This window comes from Glycine max, chromosome 14, assembly GCF_000004515.6.
Source record: "Glycine max cultivar Williams 82 chromosome 14, Glycine_max_v4.0, whole genome shotgun sequence".
Taxonomy (NCBI): Eukaryota; Viridiplantae; Streptophyta; class Magnoliopsida; order Fabales; family Fabaceae; genus Glycine; species Glycine max.
The window spans coordinates 28,610,122-28,631,437 of record NC_038250.2 but is presented as its reverse complement, the minus strand read 5'-3'; the positions used below and the strand labels follow the sequence as shown (position 1 = coordinate 28,631,437).

Here is a 21,316-nt window from a genome sequence, read left to right as displayed (position 1 = left end):
AGTGATTTCTTCGTCTGCCTTCATGATCATGGTCCTCCTGGTTCGACAATCATAAGTAATATGTCCTTTGCCTAGGAATTTGAAGTATTTTATGTTTTTGGTACCAGTGTTGGATGATGAGGCAGAATAATGCTTGGTTTCAACACTAGAAACTGTTGACTTTCCATGGGGATTGGACGAGTTGCCTCCCTTCTTCTTGGATCTGTCAGTCCAGTTCTGGTTGAAATTGTTGGATGAGTTCCTTCTTGTTGCAATTTTCCGTTTCAGATGTTGTTCAACCCGAATTTCCTTATGCAGCAAGTCATCTAATTCCAGGTACTCTTATAATTCATTAACATCTCTAATGTCAGGATTTAGGCCACTCAAAAAATGAGCCATTGTGTCCTCAGTGTCCTCTTCAATGTTGGCCCTCACTAGTGCCATCTCCATCTCCTTGTAGTACTCCTCCATAGTCAAACTTCCCTGGGACAGCCTCTGGAGTTTCTGTTGCTTGGTTCTACTGTAGCTAGTTGGAACATACCTTTTTCGCATAACCCTTCTCATCTCAGTCCATGTATCTATCTCTCGCCCCTCCTTTCTCATCATCTCTCTTTGATTTTTATTCCATCAAACAAGGGCATAGTGTGAGAATTCAGTTGCTGCTAACTTCACCTTTTGCTCTTCAGTATAGTCATTGCAGGAGAATACATGCCCAATCTTCATCTCCTAGTCAAGGTAGGTGTCTGGGTCACTCCTGCCTTTGAAAGGGGGTACATTGAGTTTTACTCCCTCAATTATGTTTTGCCCCTCGATTCGGTTCGGTCCATTATTGCCCCTTCTATTCTCAGCATAAGGTCTTCCAACATTTAGATTCATTTGGTGCTCTAGTCCTTATATTCGTCTATAGAGCTCTTCATTGTTACGGTTCATCAAATGTTGCATTTGTGTAGTCATCACGTCCTGTAATAAGCGCTGAGATCTGTCCAGTTGATGATATTTACCACCACCGTCACCAGCTCCTGCCATGATTAAGGAACAAACAATTCTACAGTAATTTAAACAAAGATTACAGGACCTCACCACACTCTACCCACGTGTTCTCTGTTTGATGGTAGTTCACTCGTGTTTGATGCTCTCAATATAGGCTTTTGTATGATGTTTTTTTGTTCACTCTTGCCTTTTACCACTCCCTCCCTCTTAAGTTCCTGGATGAATCAAATTGGATGCACAAAGGTAATAGAACAGGAAAGACAACTTAATTATGGAATAGCAGATTGGATAACAAACTAACAGATTGGATAACAAACTAGGATAACAAACTAACAAATTGGATAACAAACTAACAGATTGGATAACAAACTAGGATAACAAACTAACAGATTGGATAACAAACTTGGATAACAGATTTTTTGCCAAAATAAAACGCCTCTAATTGCCTCAAATTCGTGTTCAAAGATTCAAACACCCACTTTTTTTTAACTGTCTGCCGCTTTCCTTTTTTTGCTTTCTTTTTCAAAATTCGTCTAGGATAATAGACTATTTTTCACTCAATCAATTCCACTGGTCCAAATTCAATAGGCAATTAGGCAATTCACTCAATAGTCAAACAAACAAATATGAGAAATTCAATGGCCTACTAAACCCTGAACCCCCAAAATTCTTCCCATAAGCCAAATTGTCCCCAAACAGAATTTGTAACAAAATTTGAAACATAATTCAAACAAAATTTTTTTTTGACACTGAATCTAAAAGAAACAAGGACAAGAACACAAACAAGAATGGAAGAAGACGAAAACAAGAATGCAACAAGGATGCAAACAAGAATGCAAACAAGAACGAAACAAGATGTAAACAAAAATGAAACAAGATGCAAACACGAAATTGAGACACAAATGGAAAAGGAAAAAAAATAAAAATTGTATAGGATAGAACCTGTAACAAGAGTCGAAGCTCTGATACCAAATGATGTGATCCTTACTAGGAGCGGATCGCTTGATACAGGTTACAAAGTTTTGGATGACACCACTTCCAGTGAAGGAAGATAAGTCAGGGTAGACGTCACCATAAGGATTACCTTGATAAGTCTGAGATTGGTTTAGTGAGGAACCCAGAGAGAAGCTCTCACAAAATTTTATCAAATGCCAAAAGTTCCTTTTATTGAAACGAAATCCATACATATAGTGTATCTGAACGAAAAGATAGAAATAGACATGGGCCTTCAAAACAGTTTGGCCCAAAATTAAAACGAAATTTTTTATAAAAAAGAACATATTTGGCATGGGCCTTCAAATTAGTGTGGGCTTTCATCCTTCTCCACTTGGGCCTTGTTAAGTATGTCTGCTATCATTTATTAGAGGGTATCCACTGACTGTTATTCCTGGTCATAGATCCCTGTATTTGGGCAGTTTTTGGATTCTCATCACTCCATGAACTAGGAGGGAATTTTTTTTTATCTTTATACTCATGAACAACCTGATGAAACTGCTGTAACTTTCCCTCATGACTTATAATAATATCTTCCCCTTTTTGACACAAAAAGATACAAACTGACTGAATCTCATTTAGTTTGGATATGATACTCCTACATCGATGGTTCCTGAATAAGAGCATAAATGTAAAAAAAAAATTCAAAAAATTAAAATTATTTTCAAACAAAAAATAAAGAAATTATTATAAAATACTATTATTAGATATTAAATAAACTTTACCTCACCAAAAAAAGCAAAAAAACTTAAATACAATATTATAGACACTATTTTCCAATCAGATTTAGAGTTTCACCTTAGTTATACACAATGATATTTAATAGATTCTTTTGTTTCCCATATTCCCAAGGTAAAACTACAAATATTATAGGGGGTTTAAACTAGAGCTCTCAAAATAGATTCATCCAGTCCACCTCGACCCACCTTATAAACAAGTCAACCCAACCCGGGCCACTTATAATTAAGTCTTGAAAAAAATGACTCAACTTGGGCCACCACGAGTTATGGATTAATTAAATGGATTGGCCCACCAATCCTCCTAAAATTAAAAACACACACACACACACACACACATATTTTAAAAAATTCAACAAAAAATCATGGTGGCATAGGGTCACGATCACAACAAAGCAGTGGCACAGGGTTGCGGTGTCGAGTAGTGTTTATGAGTGAGTCACGGTCTCACTGTAAAGAGTGGGTCACTTGTGGGAGATGCAATGGAGAGTGGGTTCCAACTCTTGATGCAGAGTGGATGGCGATCACGATGGACATTGCCTCTGTGTGGTTGTGTCTGGGTGAGTGACTGAATCGTCGTGACGTCGAGCTCGAGTGAGTGACGATGACACTGTGACAAAGAGGGAAAGATGAAAGTAAGTGTGACAGAGAGGGAGAGACGAAAGTGAGTATGACAGAGAGGGAGAGAGTGTTGTTCCCTGTGTTTGTCAAGTGTCAATCCACTTTTACTAAATTAGGTTTACTTATTAAAGTTGTGTAATTGTTAAGGTGGTTGGTGGGTCAATCTGGCTCACCACGGGTTTAGCCCAAGTGGGCTGAGTTGGCCTACAAGTTTGGATCTATTTTGAAAGTTCTAGATTTAACTAATAATTAACAACTAACATTAGTCGATAAAAAAAACTTATATATATTTTTGGTCCATGTAAGTTAACACTTCTTAAATTTTGGTCCTTGTAAGTTTTTTTTCGCTTTTAGTCCATATAAGTTTGTAGCTTTTCAATTTTGGATCTTATGTGCTTTTTTGTTCATTTTTAGTCATATAAGTTTGCATTTTTAAATTTTAGTTCCTTTAAGTTTATAATTTTTTTCATTTTAGTTGTAAGTTCACGTTTATAGGGACCAAAATTGGAAAAACTCAAACTTAGATGAACCAAAATTGAAAAATTGTGAATTTATAAGGACTATAAATAAATAAAATAAATTACAAGGATAAGAATTGAAAAAAATCACAAACTTACATAGATTAAAAAAAGTTACAGAAATCAAAATTAAAAAAGTACACATTTATTCAGACCAAAAGTATATTTTGAAGGAAAAAAATAGAACAAAAAAACTTTTTTGTACAAGAGAACCAACAATACTTATTGTACTGTATCCAAGTTTTCTCTGAAAAAAGTATTGATAATCAATACTCTTAGGAAATTGGTAAAAAAGCTACAATGAAAAAAATATTTATTGTATAAATTATAAGAAACGTAAAAAATATTATAAACAACATAATTTTTTACTTTATGATAAAAATATTTATATTTTAAGTTCTTTAATCAATATACTTAAGATATTAGTTAACATTTTTTTAAAAAAATATTAGTAAAAAACTTTACCGACCCTGTAACCATAGTAATGTATTTATTTTAATATTTTCTATAGAAAACAATAAATAAACTGGATTTGGATCGTCTAGAGTTTGAAAAGAAACTTCACACGGTGCAGTTGCAAATCTAACCATGAAACTTTGTAAAATTTAATTTATTATTTAAAGGTTTAAATATATTTTTTATTCCTGATATATGCCTGAATTTTACATTTAGTTCCTAATAAATTTGCTTTGCGATGGGTCCCTAATACTTGAAAAGTTTTGTACGAAATCCCTGTCGTTAGAAGATATCCGTTAACTACTCATGTGATCGTTAACGTGACACGTTGGCAAGTTATTTGTGATGTTACACGTACTCTATGTTTGAGTTGAGATTCTACATAGGAAATAGATTTTTTTATTTTTAAAAAGTAATTAACAAATATTATTTAGGATAAAAATTTAAATAATAGTCCAAACCATTGTTCGTGTGCACTTGTTTCCTTCCAAAAGTCCAGAAGCCACAACACAAGACTTGGTGAGGAAAGAGAAGGTGAGTTTGTTGGGCATGATATTGCATTCTCGCATTTTCTAAAACCCTCAGAAGGCTTCGAGGGGGAATTGTTGGTGACATAGCCTCAGATGAGAATGTTCCACAAAATGGGTTATGGGGCAACAGTGGTAGACGAGTGCACGTGCATGGCGAAGGTTCTTAAAGCAAGCAAAAATATGAGTTTGAAGAGGATGTGGGTGTTGTGGTAGAGATCAAAGACATGGATCTATGCTTGGAATTCATCGACACCTATGTCTACACCACAACCATGACGTTATCGGTCAAAAACTTTAACCGCTACTAAGAACCAACCTTAAGCATCCCAGATCTGATGAATCTTGGAAGATCCGATGAAACCCACACCAGATATGACAATACTCACCCTAAATTTGAAATTTTGAGCTTTTCTAGTTTTTCGTTCTCCTTCATTCATGGACTTGTAGTGATTCCGACAAGAGGAACAATGGGGGAACTATACTGCGTATGGGGGTGATGGTGATGTTTTTGGGTTGTTTTTTTCTTTGATTGTTTTTGGTTCATTTGTTGCGATAAACAATTTGATTGATGACATCATAGTTTTATGGAATTGAGCTTGATTAATTGGTTTCTGGTTTTTTTTTTTGCTGTAAACGATGGTGCCGTTGAATGTTATGACAGTAGTGGTGGCCGCAGAGGTGACGCTATAGACAGAGCAAATTATTAACCCTAATCATCTTTTGTGGTGAACATTAACGGAGTGTGTGAGAATGAAGAGAGAAAATCGCGTTTGTGTTTTGAATCAAAACACAATGCCCTATTTGTATTAGCCAAACGACGTCACAATGTCCTTCTCCCTCCCTCTTAATCTTAATTTAAATTTTTATCCTAAATAATATTTGCTATTTTTAAAAAAAATAAAAAATCTATTTTTTTACGTGGAATCCCAACTCAAATATAAAATGAGTCGAGTTAACGACCACCACATTAACGGTTAAACGTATTTTCTTTTGACAGCAGAAATCTTATACAAAATTTTTCAAACATTAGGACCCCATCGTAAAACAAAAAAGTATCAGACACCAAATATAAAATTTGAATATCAAGTATCAAAAATCTATATAATTACACAAACAAGGTCCTGACTACTTTTTCTCTGTCCTGTTGACACCTGTCCACTGCCAATTCTCTGTCCTGTTGACACCTGTCCAGTTTAGGCCTTCTTTTATGCTTCTTTGCTCATTGTCACGTGAAGGCTTTCTCCTTTCTGAAGGTTTGTGTTTTACAAGGCCCATTCTCTCTTCTTTGTGCCAGTTGTTGCAATTCCTTATTTCCACAACCACCAAGCCACGTGTCACTTTCTAATTGTCAGATTTCACCGCACCATTTAATTCTCCTTAATTCCAGAACTTTCTTCTCTCTGTTCCATTTCTCTTGCATCCATCCAGATTCTTCCCCTCCTCTTCCTTCTCTCTCTTTCCCTTTCTCTCACTGCTCATTTCTTCTTCTTCCTCTATTCTTTTTTTACTCTCACTTGAACTACAATGGTAGAGGACGTGTGTTTCCTCTACAAGGTACTTCCTTTCTACTTCCTTATTGCTCCTTTTTATCGTCAAACGCGTATGGTTTTTTTTTCCCATTTGTGCGCTGACCCCTTTATCTCACTTTTCACTTCTTCTTCTTCTTCTTCTGTTCTTCTCTTTTTCCCTCTTGAACTACAATGGTAGAAGTCGTGTGCTTATTTATGCAGAGAAGGTGGAAGAACACATTAAAGCTGCGATTTTTATCTCAAAAAATCCAAGAGTACAGGTTCGTAAACACAAAAGCTTAAATTTTTTTGAGTGTTCTGCCTTTATTTTGTTTTTTTTTTCATTTGTATGCTGACCCCTTTCTCTCACTTCTCACTTCTTCTTCTTCTTCTTCTTCTTCTTTTGTTCTTCTCTTTTTCCCTCTTGAGCTACAATGGTAGAAGACGTGTGTTTATTTATGCAGAGAAGGTGGAAGAACACATTAGAGTTGCAATTTTTATCTAAAAAAAATTCAAGAGTACAGGTTCGTAAACACAAAAGCTTAAATTTTTTTTGGTGTTCTGCCTTTATTTTGTTTTCTGACTTCTCACGATATAAAATTTTACATTTTTTTGTGTTCCTCAACCTTCTCCGATGTGCTCATTGCTTCCTATGCTCAGCTTTTTGTGTTTTCGTCCTTTTTTGGTTGTGTAATGGTTCGATATATTTTTTGGCATGTTGTATGCAGACAAGGTGGAAGAACACATTAAAGCTTGCCATTTTTATCTAAAAAACTCCATGACTACTGGTTCGTAAACACAAAAGCTCAAATTTTTTTTGGGTGTTCTGCCTTTGTTTTGTTTTTTTTCATTTGTGTGCTGACCTTTTTCTCTCACTTCTCACTTCTTCTTCTTCTTCTTCTTCTTCTTCTTCTTTTGTTCTTCTCTTTTTCCCTCTTGAACTACAATGGTAGAAGACGTGTGTTTATTTATGCAGAGAAGGTGGAAGAATACATTAAAGCTGCGATTTTTATCTCAAAAAATCCAAGAGTACAGGTTCGTAAACACAAAAGCTTAATTTTTTTTGGGTGTTCTGCCTTTATTTTGTTTTCTGACTTCTCAAGATATAAAAGTTTACATTTTTTTGTGTTCCTCAGCCTTCTCCAACGTGCTCATTGCTTCTTATGCTTAGCTTTTTGTGTTTTCGTCCTTTTTTGATTGTGTAATGGTTCGATATATTTTTTGACATGTTGTGTGCAGAGAAGGTGGAAGAACACATTAAAGTTGCGATTTTTATCTAAAAAACTTCATGAGTACAGGTTCGTTAACATAAAAGCTTAAATTTTTTGGGGTGTTCTGCCTTTATTTTGTTTTCTACATGAGTACAACGATACCTTCTTTCTTTTACTATATATCTTCCCTTTTATATACCTTTTATATACATTTTTCCCTTTATGCTTTCTGACCTTTTACTATGTGTGGACACCTTAATGTGCTTCTCTTTATCCTAGATAACAGAGAGAAAAAATGGAGCACTGGCAGACCTGGTGAGTGGTTACATTTAATTTTGCCAAAAAAACAAGTGATGTTACCATTAGCTTTTCTTCCTTATTTTTATCTCTGATTTTATCATTTATCATGTAGGATGATGTTGGTTGTTTTAAGTACTATGCCAAGCTTGTAGGAAGATTGCTAATTGCAGTTGTGTTCCTAGAAAACCTGTGGAATTTTGATTTGGTTCTTTTTTTTATATCAGGTTTTGATTTTGATTTTCTATAGTTAGGATTCAAAAGAGGTTGTTTAAGTAAAGTAGTTTAGTTCTGTGATAGTTGTATCCCCTTCTGCTTTTTATTGTAAGGGATGATGGATTTTTTACTTTTTACTAATATGAATATGAATGAATGAATAAAGTTAAGGTGAAATGTATTGGTAGCTATTTGTATTTTTTGTAAGGTTGTGATGAGAAGAAGCTTATTCTTTATTACTTTTATCCTAAAGTAAAACAATCTATTCCTTGATAAGAAAAATAAAAAACGTGAATGGTGATTGGATTGATGATAAAATAGAATCCTAGGTCTATAAATTATAAATTTCTATATTAGAATTCTACTTAATAATTTGCCCCCTGAACTTTACAGTTTAATTTTAGTCTCTCACAAATATCCTTATAAAGCCACCCAAATCATAGCTTAACAAGAATAAGTCACTCTCTCACAAATCACAATGGACACTCTCATATAAATCCATACCAAATTGTACCTTTTAATATTTATTTCCTTACTTATATTCTTTTGGGTTTGTAACTGACTTAAGCATTACAATCCTTGCAATACTCCCACCACCTTACTTCTAACCATGAATGTTTCCCAACACAATAGGCAACATCAACATATATATTAAAATAACAATACTTATTTAATTCGAAATTCGATCAATACTTTAGTTTAAAATTCTATTCATATTCATTATTTTTTTCAACCTAAAATTCTACTTCAAAACAGGCTGTTTAGTTTTCTGAAAATATTTTCAGTTTTCATTTTTGAAAGACTATTTTTATTTTGAATCAATCAAATCATTTTAAGAATGGGTCGTAAAATTATTTACCAATTATGGCCCGTATAAAATTAATAGACCTATACCAACAAAATATGATAATTAATTTGAAGATTATGATTATTCACATATCTGAACAAAATATTTAAAACAAGCTGTTTAGTTTTCTGAAAATATTTTCAGTTTTCATTTTTGAAAGACTATTTTTATTTTGAATCAATCAAATCATTTTAAGAGTGGGTCGTAAAATTATTTACCAATTATGGCCCGTATAAAATTAATAGACCTATACCAACAGAATATGATAATTAATTTGAAGATTATGATTATTCCCATATTTGAACAAAATATTTAAAAATGATTTCTAACTTTGTGGATGATTTGCAGTTGTATAAAATATATATGCTTTAAAATATGAATTTGATTGATTCAAAAATATATTATGATTCAATTTTGATTGTTTCAAACAATTTGATTGATTGCAGATCATTTGTAATTAATCGAAATAATTTTTAAAAGGGAAGATGACATGTGATAACTGCATATTTAAATTTTGATTGACTTCAAATAATAAATAATAAATACAATTATTTTTTTGTATTCATACTAACATATCATTATATTGAATTCGATTATATAATAAATCAAATGTAGTAATGACAAAAATATGATACAATGAAAATAAAAGCCTCTCGGAATTTTTTTTTTTGAAAAAAATTAACATTTTGAAACAATAATGCACGGTAAAATTGCAACCAATGCATTTCAGAAAACCATCAATTTGCAAGCTCCTTTTACTTCCAAAATCCCGAAATTGCTATAAATTAAAATAGAGAAAAATGGAAAAAAAATTTCATACTAAAGTGAAATGAATAAAATAACTAATATTAAATAAGTCAGTGTAACATAAAATGCATTATCTGGAAATCATAATGATTAAATTACAACTTTAAACTGTCAAAACAAAGTAACATAAAAATTTCTCCATCAATCAAAATGGGGTCATCATCAGTCTATTTTTCTCAGAACATGGTAGCTCTTTTTCATTTCAATCTCCTTATTTTGTTTAATATGCACATTTGGTTTTTTATCCTAAAGACATTTAATTTTATTTTCCTTTATAATTTTGCTCACATTTTTTAATTTTTAAATGTTTTATTTCTTATTTTTTTATTACATTGAATTCTTAATTTAATATATTCATTTAAGGTACTATTGAAAAATGAATTGGTTGGTTACAAAGTAAAAAACAGGAAATAAAATATAAAAAAAATAAAGATTCAAGAAAAAGTGTGAATTTTTAAAAAAATTTAAAAACCAAAATTTTTTTAAATTTGAATTCAGATTTTTTGTAGTTAGTTATTTGGCTTAAATGTCATTTCAATCTCCTTATTTTGTTTAATATGCACATTTGGCTTTTTATCCTAAAGACATTTAATTTTATTTTCCTTTTTATTTTGCTCACATTTTTTTATTTTTAAATGTTTTATTTCTTATCTTTTTTATTATATTGAATTCTTAATTTAATATATTCATTTAAGGTACTATTGAAAAATGTATTGGTTGGTTACAAAGTAAAAAAAGAAAAAAATTAAATATAAGTAAAATTAAAGATTAAACAAAAAGTGTGAATTTTAAAAAAATTTAAGAAATCACAAATTTATATTTCGAAACAAAGGGATCAAAGGTTGATACCGGAATTCTGTCCTGTTGACACCTGTCCAATCAAAAAATAATAAACCCTCTACCTTCTTTGCTCACTTCAGTCCACGTGCAAGGCTTCATCCTTTCCTAACGGTTTGTGTTTAGAAGGTCCCTTTCCTCTTTTTGTGCCCGTTGTTGCAATTCCTCCCTTTTTTAAATTTATTTATTTATTATTTATTTATTTCCACAACCACCAAGCCACATGTCACTTTCTAATTGCCGGATTTCACCGCACCATTTAATTCTCCTTAATTCGAGAACTTTCTTCTCTCTCTTCCATTTCTATTGCATCAGTCCGGATTCTCTTCCCCCTCCCTCTTTCTCTTCCTCAACTTCTTCTCTTTTCTTCTCTATCAATATTTAGTTTCCCCTCTTTTCTCTTCCTCAACTTCTCCTTTTTTTCTTCTTCGCTTTTGTTTTTCCTCCTTTATTATTTTGCAAAAAAATCCATTTCATTATTTTTTTACATCCCTTTCCATTTTATGAAAAATTAAAAATACAGAAAATATGTGAAATATAACTTCAATTTTGTCTAAGGTTACCTTACTTTTGTCATCTACAGTTTTATATGGGCCATAATTAAAACAGGCATTAAATATTATTAATAACATCAAAGATTTTTATACTAAATTCTCATTCTATTAATTTTATTTCATTCAACATTATAAAATTAAAATTAAAATTATGCCTTTTAAGTCAGACAAATGATTTAAAAAAATTATATGTGTATATATATATATATATATATATATATATATATATATATATATATATTTCATTTTTAAAATTAAAAAAGCAACTTATCCTAATTTAATATTTTATATAAATATAAATTCATACATATATAAGAAAAGTTAATAATTAAATGATGTGTTCCATCCGATTTTTAAAAAACATTAAACTATCTTCTTTATTTTAACTGGCTAAAAATATGGTTGATATTTTTATCTTTTTCCCTCCTCAATTCTGAAGCTGTGTTTTAATAGACCACTTCTCTCTTCCTTAGTGTCAGTTGTTGCAATTTTTTTTTAAAAAAATTATTTATTATCAATTTGGTCTTCTTGATTAGTTGACGCGTGGATTCCACTTTCCTCTGTGTACATCTCAGACGCGTGCTTTCTCCCCTCAATCTCACCACTCTCCAATCTTTCATTCTCCCCTCTTTTCTAGCTCCCGTGGAGTCTGGAAGCGTTCTCGAGCCTTCTCGCTTTCCACGTGTTTTGCTTTTTTCCATTTCTCTCTCTCATGCGTTTTCACTGTTTCTTTTTTTATCTTTTTTTTTCTTTTGTCTCTGTCACTACCTTCTTCTCTCTCTTCCTCTCTTCCTCAGCAAGTTTGTATTCTTTGATTTTTTGGTTTATGGTTAAATTTTTTCATCTTCATAAAAAAGTTTTGGGTTTTATGATTTTTCCCAAGACAAAATCCTTAATTTTTTTTCAGGTGTTCTCCCTTTATTTTGTTTTTTGAGTTTTCACAAATATTTTTTTATATACCTTCTTCTCATATTTTTATTTGTGCATACTTGTCATATTATATACATGCTGATTATTTTTTGCTCATATATTTGTTTCTCTACATTTTTATAAATATCAATATTGGTTGTGGACATTCAGTAAAAAAAAAAAAACACTTTGGCTGTGTACGCCACCACAAATACATTCACAATGATTCACATGACTCTCCACCTCCAATCTTGCCATACTGCATTGAATGCTCGACAATTCTTAAACCCCTCCGTATTCCGCCACTTCAACATTTTCACCAACTACTGTGTCACTGCAACATTTATTCTCCACAGACCACTTCTTTGGCAAATATTCAATGTTCATTCCTTTAACAAAAAATACTGAAACGGCTCGGAGAATGGCTTCAGAGTTATCGATTGAGACAACCAAGATAAGTACCAGTTCTGATTCATCATCAGCAACAAGCAAGGTGAATGTAAAACCAATTACTCGCTTACTTTTTCAAATTACTTTGAACATTGCTCATTCTCTGTTTTCCTTTTTCGGTTTGGGTTTTTGTTTTGCTTCCTACTCGCTCAGCTTTTGATTTCCTTTGCATGTAATCGTTTTATTTTTATTTGGTTTTTATGTATATTGCTTTCGACTGAAATACTGAAAAAATGCATGACCTTTGTCATACCTAGGTTTTCTTTGTCTCCGGCTATTTTGATCTTGATCTAGCTATGAAACAAACCCTTCTTTCTTCCTTTATGTTTTGAATGCATACAGGGATATATTTTGACTCATTAATATTGTCAAATGTTGTAAACATTATTTTCTTCATTTTTTACCAGCAGACAACAAATACACAATTTCCATTGTTATTTGCTTTGTTTATTTGGAATATACCACTGATAGATAGCAATTAAATATAATATTCTACTGGTAGGATTGTTATTTCCTCTGTTTCTTCATGACTTTGCACGTTACAATTCCTTTTTTTATGCTTATTCTTTACCTCAATTGTTTCTGGATAGCAAATTATGCTGCTAAACTTTGGAATTTGGGCCTATATTGATCTCTCATCTTCACTGATAGTCCTATTCATTCATTTTATTATGTTGTTGTCATTGTCCAGATATTTTACACTTTCCTATTTCAGTACCATACTTGATTTTCATTTTTTGCATTTCCTCTCACTGCAGATTCAATATCCAATTCACACAAATCCATTAATCCTACAGTTCACTGCAATATTACACAATGATATGGTAATGTTACATACTAATTCTTTTTATTCTTCATATAATTTCATATTTGCTTTCTTGCTATGATTATTTGCAGAACATTATAGAAGTGCCCTCTTTTTATCATCGACAATGGGCACCAGAATACCCTGAGTTTGTCAACTTTAGATATGATGGAACAATATACCAAATCAGGCTAAGGCAGCATCGAGCAAAAGTCTACTTTGCGGAAGGGCTGAAAGAATTCAGAAAAGATTTATCAATTTTTGAATCTGTGATAATTAAATTCTTGGCATGCAACAACAAATCCATGTTTGATCTTTATTTCGTTCCCTTACTGGAATGCCTGACTTGCGGAAGGCCAAAAGTTATGTCAAGACAACATATTTGGACAGTTGAAATCACACAATCAATGCTTGGTGCACCAGGACCACTAGTAACAATGAAAACCTCTTCAATGTTGCTTATTAATTCAGGCTTATATATCATGTTGTTTTTTTTCCCATGCAGAGACTCCCCAACTGTGTCATGACACATGTAAATGCCTGCAGTCAACACATGACCATTCTCAGAAGATTTGGACCTCCATTACAGTGGAATGTTGTCGTGGTTGATGGTGGAGTTGGGTGCAAATATGTTGTACAACCATGATATCAATTCCTTGCAGATAATGATTTCTCCCACGGTGATGAAGTCTCCTTCTATTATAGGACCATTGATAAAATATGGGAAATTGTCATCCGCCGGAGAAAGAATTGGGACTATTAGCTTTAGTTTATGTACTTTGATTTATCTGTCTTTTATGTTTTTCCCCTGTCCTCTCATTTAATTGAAACAACATTTATTTTTTTGTGTTGGCATTTTCATTTTCACCCACTCCTTTTGTTCCTTTCGTTTTCTTCTTTTTTACTACACCCATCAAAAATTGGCCTTGCATCTGTTCTCTTGGCTTTTGCATTTTGGCTACTGTCATTCAATTTTTAATTTTGTGGTTTTTTTTGTTCTGCTAACCTTTGTGGGTACATGTTTTCTTACATGAGTATTGGTTCATAAAAACATTTTTATTTTGTTTTTTGACTTCTCATAATATAATCACTATTGTATGCACATGTTATTTTTATTTTATTTTCAACATGAATATTATTGGTAGAGCCACAGTTAAGCATTTTACACATCGACTATATTTCTGATGCAGTTGACATGTGTTACACATAAATTTTGGCTTTCAGATTTTGTTTTGTCGTATGACATTGTTAACAAATGTATCACTCAATTTTGAAATTTCATGGTTTGAATTTGAATGAAATGACTGTTTAATTTAATATGCTATATTAGTAATTTACAATTGCTGTACTACAAATTTTTGGTATGGTAAACTAAACATTGTTGATAAAGCAATATTATTGTCTACTTTGCTCATCTTACACATTCCCTGCTATAGTGATCTTATATTTATTTGTTGCCTCTTCCAGTGTTTATGTTTTATAAACCATGTTATATTCATGATTTGTTTTCAGATTTACTTGATCAAAAAAAAAAAAATCCTATCACACCATGCTGTGTTCTTAGACCACATTAATATATATAATTTATGTGGAAATTTTTTTTTTCATATGAAAGTAAACTTTTGGTTTGTCTTGCATTTGCTTCTTTTTTTGCGATTGTGTTCATTGTCTGTTAACCTTTTTTCAGTTTCTTTTGGACTGAAAGTGGTGAAAACATGTGTGAGCTTTGTCTGATTCTAATTTACATTGCTACTGTTTATGCCTTTCTGTTCGTTTTGATGCGTACTACTGTTTCTGTTTTGCTCTTTTTTACACACGTTCGTATGTCGTTCGTTTTGGTCTTTGTGTTCGTTTGCATACAATATTTTTGAATTTATTTCCTATGTTTCTTTTATATAATTTAAATCAGTTTCAAAATGTTTTCAACACAATCAACTCTTTTTACAAATTATCTTTATATTATATACAAACAACATCTTGACTAATGCCAACATAGAATCCTGACTATTAATATTTGTACCACTTATAGTAAAATACCCTGCAAACCCGCAATATTTTATAATTTATTTTCTATGTTTGTTTTATATAATTTAAAATAATTTCAAAATGTTTTCGACACAATCTACTCTTCTTACAAACAATATTTATGTTATATACAAACAGGACCCTGACTAATAGTATTTATGCCCACTAATTATGCAAATTTAGTCCCTCTTCACAATAAAATACATCTAAAATAAAATTTTCCCTGCAAAACTATAATATTTTTAAATTAATTTCCTATATTTGTTTTATATAATTTAAATCAATTTCAAAATATTCCCAACACAATCAACTCTTTTTGTAAATTATTTTTATATTATATACAAACAACACACTGACTATTTATCTTATATACAAACAACACCATGATTAATAATATTTATGTTGACGCGAGAGTCTCATGTACGGTTCCTTTGAGAAGGGTGTGATACCACCACCTATCAGGCCCACTACAAAATTATTTTAAAAATTTAGTCCCTCTTCACAATTAAATACATCTAAAATAATTTTTTTCCTGAAAAACAAAATATTTTTTATTTTATTTCCTATGTTTCTTTTATATAATTTAAATCAATTTTTAAATATTTTTAACACAATCAACTCTTCATACAAATTATCTTTATGTTATATGCAAACAACATGTTAACAAATAATATTCATGTCACTTACAGTAAAAAATAAATATTATTTATTCACTTACAATCTAATGATACAAACAACACTTTAACCAATAGTATTTATGTCACTTATAGGCTCTCCACTAGTTATATTTAAACCTTATTTAAAAGATAAATTAATGGATGGGATTTGTGACGTTCCACCAATAACTGCATAGGATCAAAATCCAAACTAAACGAAACCCAAAAACGAAACCCAAATAACGGGAGTTAACAATCAATGACACACATCAAACATTAGAAACTTGCCTGTTTTTTATTTTTCTTTATACAAAGATGCTTTTTTGACACAGTTCAACCCTGGTCTTTCTGCCTGTGATTCTCCCTTCTTCTCCTTCGATCTCCGCACTTTCCCAATAGCCACAGCAACACACTCAGTTACTCACCAGTCACCACCGACATCATGTCCGATTCGAAGGTCGAAACCATCGCCAGATTAGCCCAATGGAAAATCGACAACTTCGGACCCTGCTCCTACAAGAAATCAGACCCTTTCAAGCTCGGAATTTGGAACTGGTACACCAATTTTCTTAATTTAATACCCTTGTGTTGTGAGTGATTGTGCCTGAATTGTTATGTATATGTTGTTATGTTTTTTCAGGTTCATGTCCATAGAGAGGAACAGGTACCTCTACATACACATCTTTCCGGAGCCTTCTCGGCTTACTAAGGAACAGCCACCCGTGGCACGCTTCATCCTGCGAGTCTCCAACAACTCTGGCCCTACCCGCAAATTTTACATTTCCCCTGGTCTGTGCCACATTACTCATTCCCTTCTTTTCTTTCCCCTTTTGTAGCCAAGGTTTTGGATTCAGGTTTTGGTTTTCTGTTATTAATTAATAGCGTGTTTGGTTTCACGTTTTGGATGCGATTTTTAATAGTTATAGCTTTCACAGCCTAAATTTAGTTCTGCTGTTCTTGACGTGTTTCCAAACATGCTATAAATCTTAATATTGATTTAAGACCAACATGGTATGTGATATGGTTGACAAATAACTATGTCTTTAAAGTATGTGATTATTGGTTCAATGGATTTCCAAGTTCGTGTGTATGAATAACATTTGTTGGGAGATGTCAGTGTCTTAATGTTGAGACTTGAGATAGTGTGACCTTAATTGATCATGTGAAAATATTTTATCTCAATTCGTTTTAGTTGATCCATGTGTGTTTGTGAGTGAAAAGATGGAATTTGGGGTTGTTGATTGCAAGGAGATATGATGGAACATTTGATGGAGATTATACTTGTAGGCCAAACTTTTAGATTCTGATTTTGATTTGTCAGTAGTTATTACTGTGTGGCTATTATCAAGGAATGGAATTGTTTGTTTTAAGTAAGGGGAGACACCAAGAGAAAAGAGGTGAAAATTTTGGGCAATGTGATTTTATGCTGTGTGGGCAAGGTTATTGTTAGAACTATGAAGAAGGGGGAGTTAGTTACTACAGTTAGGATATTGATTAGTTAGTTAAGGGGTTAGTTAGTTAGTTAGAGGGGTTTATTAGATATAAATAGGGGAAGAAGGATAGGAGAAAGGGGGATCTTATCATTTGTAGATTGAACATTAGCTCTTTGTGAAAGGAGAAATCCTTTGTGAAGGAGAAACTCTTGGAGGAGAGTTTTCTCTCCTATGTTCTGTTCTTCTCATCTTATTCAATAAAATTCTTTCTTTTCTTTGCCATATCAATTCTTGGTTCCTAACAATTTTAAATTGTGGTCGCGGCTGTGGTTTTGTCGTGTTTCTTCATGTTGGTGGAAATTGTGGACAAATGTGGCCGATGGATGTTGGTATTAAGGAATAGTGACTAGGTTTTAACAAACTGATGCATCATCTCACTGCTCACGTATTACATCCTTCTACACACAACACAACTATGCAATATTCAAGTTTTTGTGTCACAAGTATGCAGAAACTTTTACAACACACAAATTAATAAGCACATGTGATCATTATACATTTCTTATTGGAACTTGGTTATTGGTGCCTAGGTCTCATATTGAGTACTATGGGATACTTGGTGGAGTACTTAAATGGCTTAATTCTCTCCCCTTGACAATTAGTTTTTAAGGAAGGGTTCCTCAAGTGCTTGAGTGCTTATCAATTGGTACCAGAGCTAGTTATTAGTGTCTTGGAAAGGGCTACCTACAGATAGTTGACCAAAAATGTTTAGTGAAGCGTTGTAGAGTGCAATTGCCAATACGTTGGCTCTAAAGGGTGGTGCTTGATAGAGACTTTGGTATTTTGGGTGCCTAAGTCTCACAATTCACGTTGAATAGTGTGGGATGCTCGGTGGAGTACTTAAGTGGTTTAGTTATCCCCATTGACAACTGGCTTTTAAGGGAGGGTTCCCCAAGTGCTTGGGTGCTTATCAATTTCATATTCCAACAATAACTATTCTGCATTAGTAGTAGCTTCCATATCACCAAAAGGATTGTTCTGGAGTAAGCATGTAAAGAAAACTGCTTGTTCAGAATTCATGATAAATAACATTGTTTTAAAGACATTTAACTGTGGTGATTTGAAACAATGTGTATTTTAAATATTTGTGATTAACAATAAGAAACTTGTGACTTTAAAATGCTGCGGAGTTTTGTCAAGCCTTGAAACATTGCCAACTTACACATTTAATTACCCATACTTGTTACATAATTTTCATGTTGTGATCAAATCATCAGCAGTTAGTACGAACTTTTTTTAAAATAGAGCTCACATGACCAGAAACACTTCCTATAATTATGATAAAGTCTTGTGGCAAAAAAATGATTTTGGTCATGAAAGTTCTTATCCTCATTATTTATTTTTCACACCTTTTGTTATTTCTCTTCTTGAATGAGCTGGCTTTTCACTTTTGGCTTTTGTGGGAAGTAGTTAAGCCTTTGGCAATAAAAGAAATTTATCATGCATTGGGAACATAAGGATCACAGAAAACAGTCTACTTCTATATTACTATTGGCTTATTATAGTTTTAGTAAATATGTCTTATTATAGTTTTAGTTTTCTATTTTTTTTATTGGTTTTGGTCCATGTTTATTTTTAAATGATCTTTGTCAGTTATCGCAACTTAGTCATGACTCATGATATGATGTTTTTCACCAAAAAAAGTTAGTAATGACATGACATGCATCTAGTTGTGTCATGTCACATGTCACCTTAAAATGATTGCTAACATGACATGACTAGATGCTTGCCACATTTCCCCTAAGTGGTAACAGGCTAACAACGACTATTTAAAAAAAATAAAAATTGTGAGGATTAAAACCAACATAAAACTTTTTGAAGGACCAAACTCAAATAAAGTCATTTGTCATTTTTGTCTAAAAATATAGTTAATCTTGTGTTTTATTTATTTTTCCTGTATAGATAAACTTCAGTATGCTGAGTGAAAAGTACTTGGAGCAATTTCATTAGAATCTAGAAATTTACTCTCAAAATGCATGTAAGATTTTTTTTTTTATCCTGACCGTTAAATTCAAGTTACCAACATAAGCTTGATGTTTGCTTCCCAGTTTTGGTATCATCAGGGTTTAGCCTTATAGCAGAAGTTCTAGTGTTATGATTTTGGCATCTGCTGTTGTACACATACACTCTTCACTTTTGCTTACCTACAAGAAATAGGGCTCAATTTGCATCACCACCTCAAAATGGCAACCATGAAAATTGAAATTGCATTTACCTGTACCAACTTCAAGATTGTATAATGAAATGCTGACACAGCTTACACCTTCATTTGTATGTGCTTTTAATGTTCAGTTCATGAAAGGGTGCTTAGGACATGTGAAGACTTTGTCTGGCCTGTTGATACTGCATTCCTTGGTCGCTTCGTTATTGATATTGAATTTCTTGACCTGAGGACCTGCCCCGTGAATGTGAGTCGCTACTTTTTATAATCATTAATATATTTATATGATATTGATGTAATTAAATAATTTTATAATTTGTAAATATAATGGTGTTTGTTTTTTCCTCTAAATATTCATCTGTTTATAAAAATATTGGTATAAGTTACTTGCTAAGCACTAAGCAGCACATCATGTCCTTTATCTAATAAATTTCATTGTCTCCAGCTCCAGGGAACCTTTGAACTAGTATTAGATTGTTGCTTCTTGACCGTTGATTGTTTCTTTTGAAAATCAGGGTGAAACCAGATCTGTATGGCCATCTGATGGAAAACTGCAAACTGTTGCAGCTCAAAGCACTCTTCGATGCTTGTCCCGTATGCTTGATGAGGCTATACATGCTGACCTCACCATTATCACTGCAGATGGTACCCTGAGGGCTCATAAGGCAGTTTTATCTGCAAGTTCTACTGTGTTCCATAGCTTGTATCTTCACAATGGTGATGAGAAAGAGACATCTACAATCCACATAGAAGATATGTCTCAAGAATCCTGCATGGCCCTTCTGAGTTACTTGTACGGCACTATAAAGCAACAAGATTTCTGGAAGCACAGGCTTGCATTGCTTGGAGCAGCCAATAAATATGAGATTGGTGATCTCAAAGATGCCAGTGAGGAAAGCCTACTGGAAGATCTTAACTCGGGAAATGTTCTGGATAGGCTAAATGATGCGAGGCTTTACCAGTTGCACAAGTTAAAGAAAGGATGTTTCTCATACTTATTTGATTTTGGTAAGATATATGATGTTAGAGATGAAATAGATACCTTTTTCCGACATGCAGATAGGGAGCTAATGCTGGAGATGTTTCAGGAAGTGCTTACAATTTCAAAATAGGTTGCCATGAAACTCTTAGGACCCTAATCTTGCAAATGATGGATCCTTTTGTGTAATCACTTTTTTAACTTTATAGTACTGTGTTATGATGTAGATAATACCAATCTGCCCTCTTCAACAACCTAGCGGTTAAATTGTCAAGTGAGGGAGTACATTACACTGTATATAATGGCATGTTGAGTTTGGTTGGTGTTTCTAATTCGGTTTTGTTCTTAAATTAAGTCCCGTCTTGGGGCCCATTATCACTTGTTACCTTAAAAGAGGACCCAACTGTGGCTCCAAGGTCGGAACTTGGAACACTCAGGCTAACCTTGTCAGATTGCTGTTGAAGAAAAGGGAAATACAAAAAAATAAGATTAACAGACAAATGGTTTGTAAGGAAGAGACACCAAAAAATAAGAACGTTTAGTTTACCTATCTCTTCTTAATTAGTTGTTTTATTTGACTTGCAATGCCTTCTTCGTTTTGGTTATCACTGCTACTGCTATATGATTTTCTACATTTTTGTGATTCTTTCCAATCTAAAACAGGGATAGAAAAAAAAAAAAGATGGATTTTAGAGGAGATGCTGAGATCATTCAGGGAATTACCAATCAATAACAAT

The 21,316-nt window shown here is 32.7% G+C and overlaps 1 protein-coding gene across 1 annotated transcript; it reads left to right on the top strand.

The window, feature by feature from the left end:
• Nucleotides 1-16,106: 16,106 nt before the first annotated feature.
• LOC100775687 (BTB/POZ domain-containing protein At1g21780) lies at nucleotides 16,107-20,911 on the top strand. Its single transcript, XM_003544644.5, has 4 exons — nucleotides 16,107-16,501; nucleotides 16,587-16,735; nucleotides 19,732-19,847; nucleotides 20,116-20,911. The coding sequence occupies exons 1-4, from the start codon at nucleotides 16,389-16,391 to the stop codon at nucleotides 20,710-20,712; spliced, it is 975 nt and encodes a 324-aa protein (XP_003544692.1). The 5' UTR covers nucleotides 16,107-16,388; the 3' UTR covers nucleotides 20,713-20,911.
• Nucleotides 20,912-21,316: the final 405 nt, after the last annotated feature.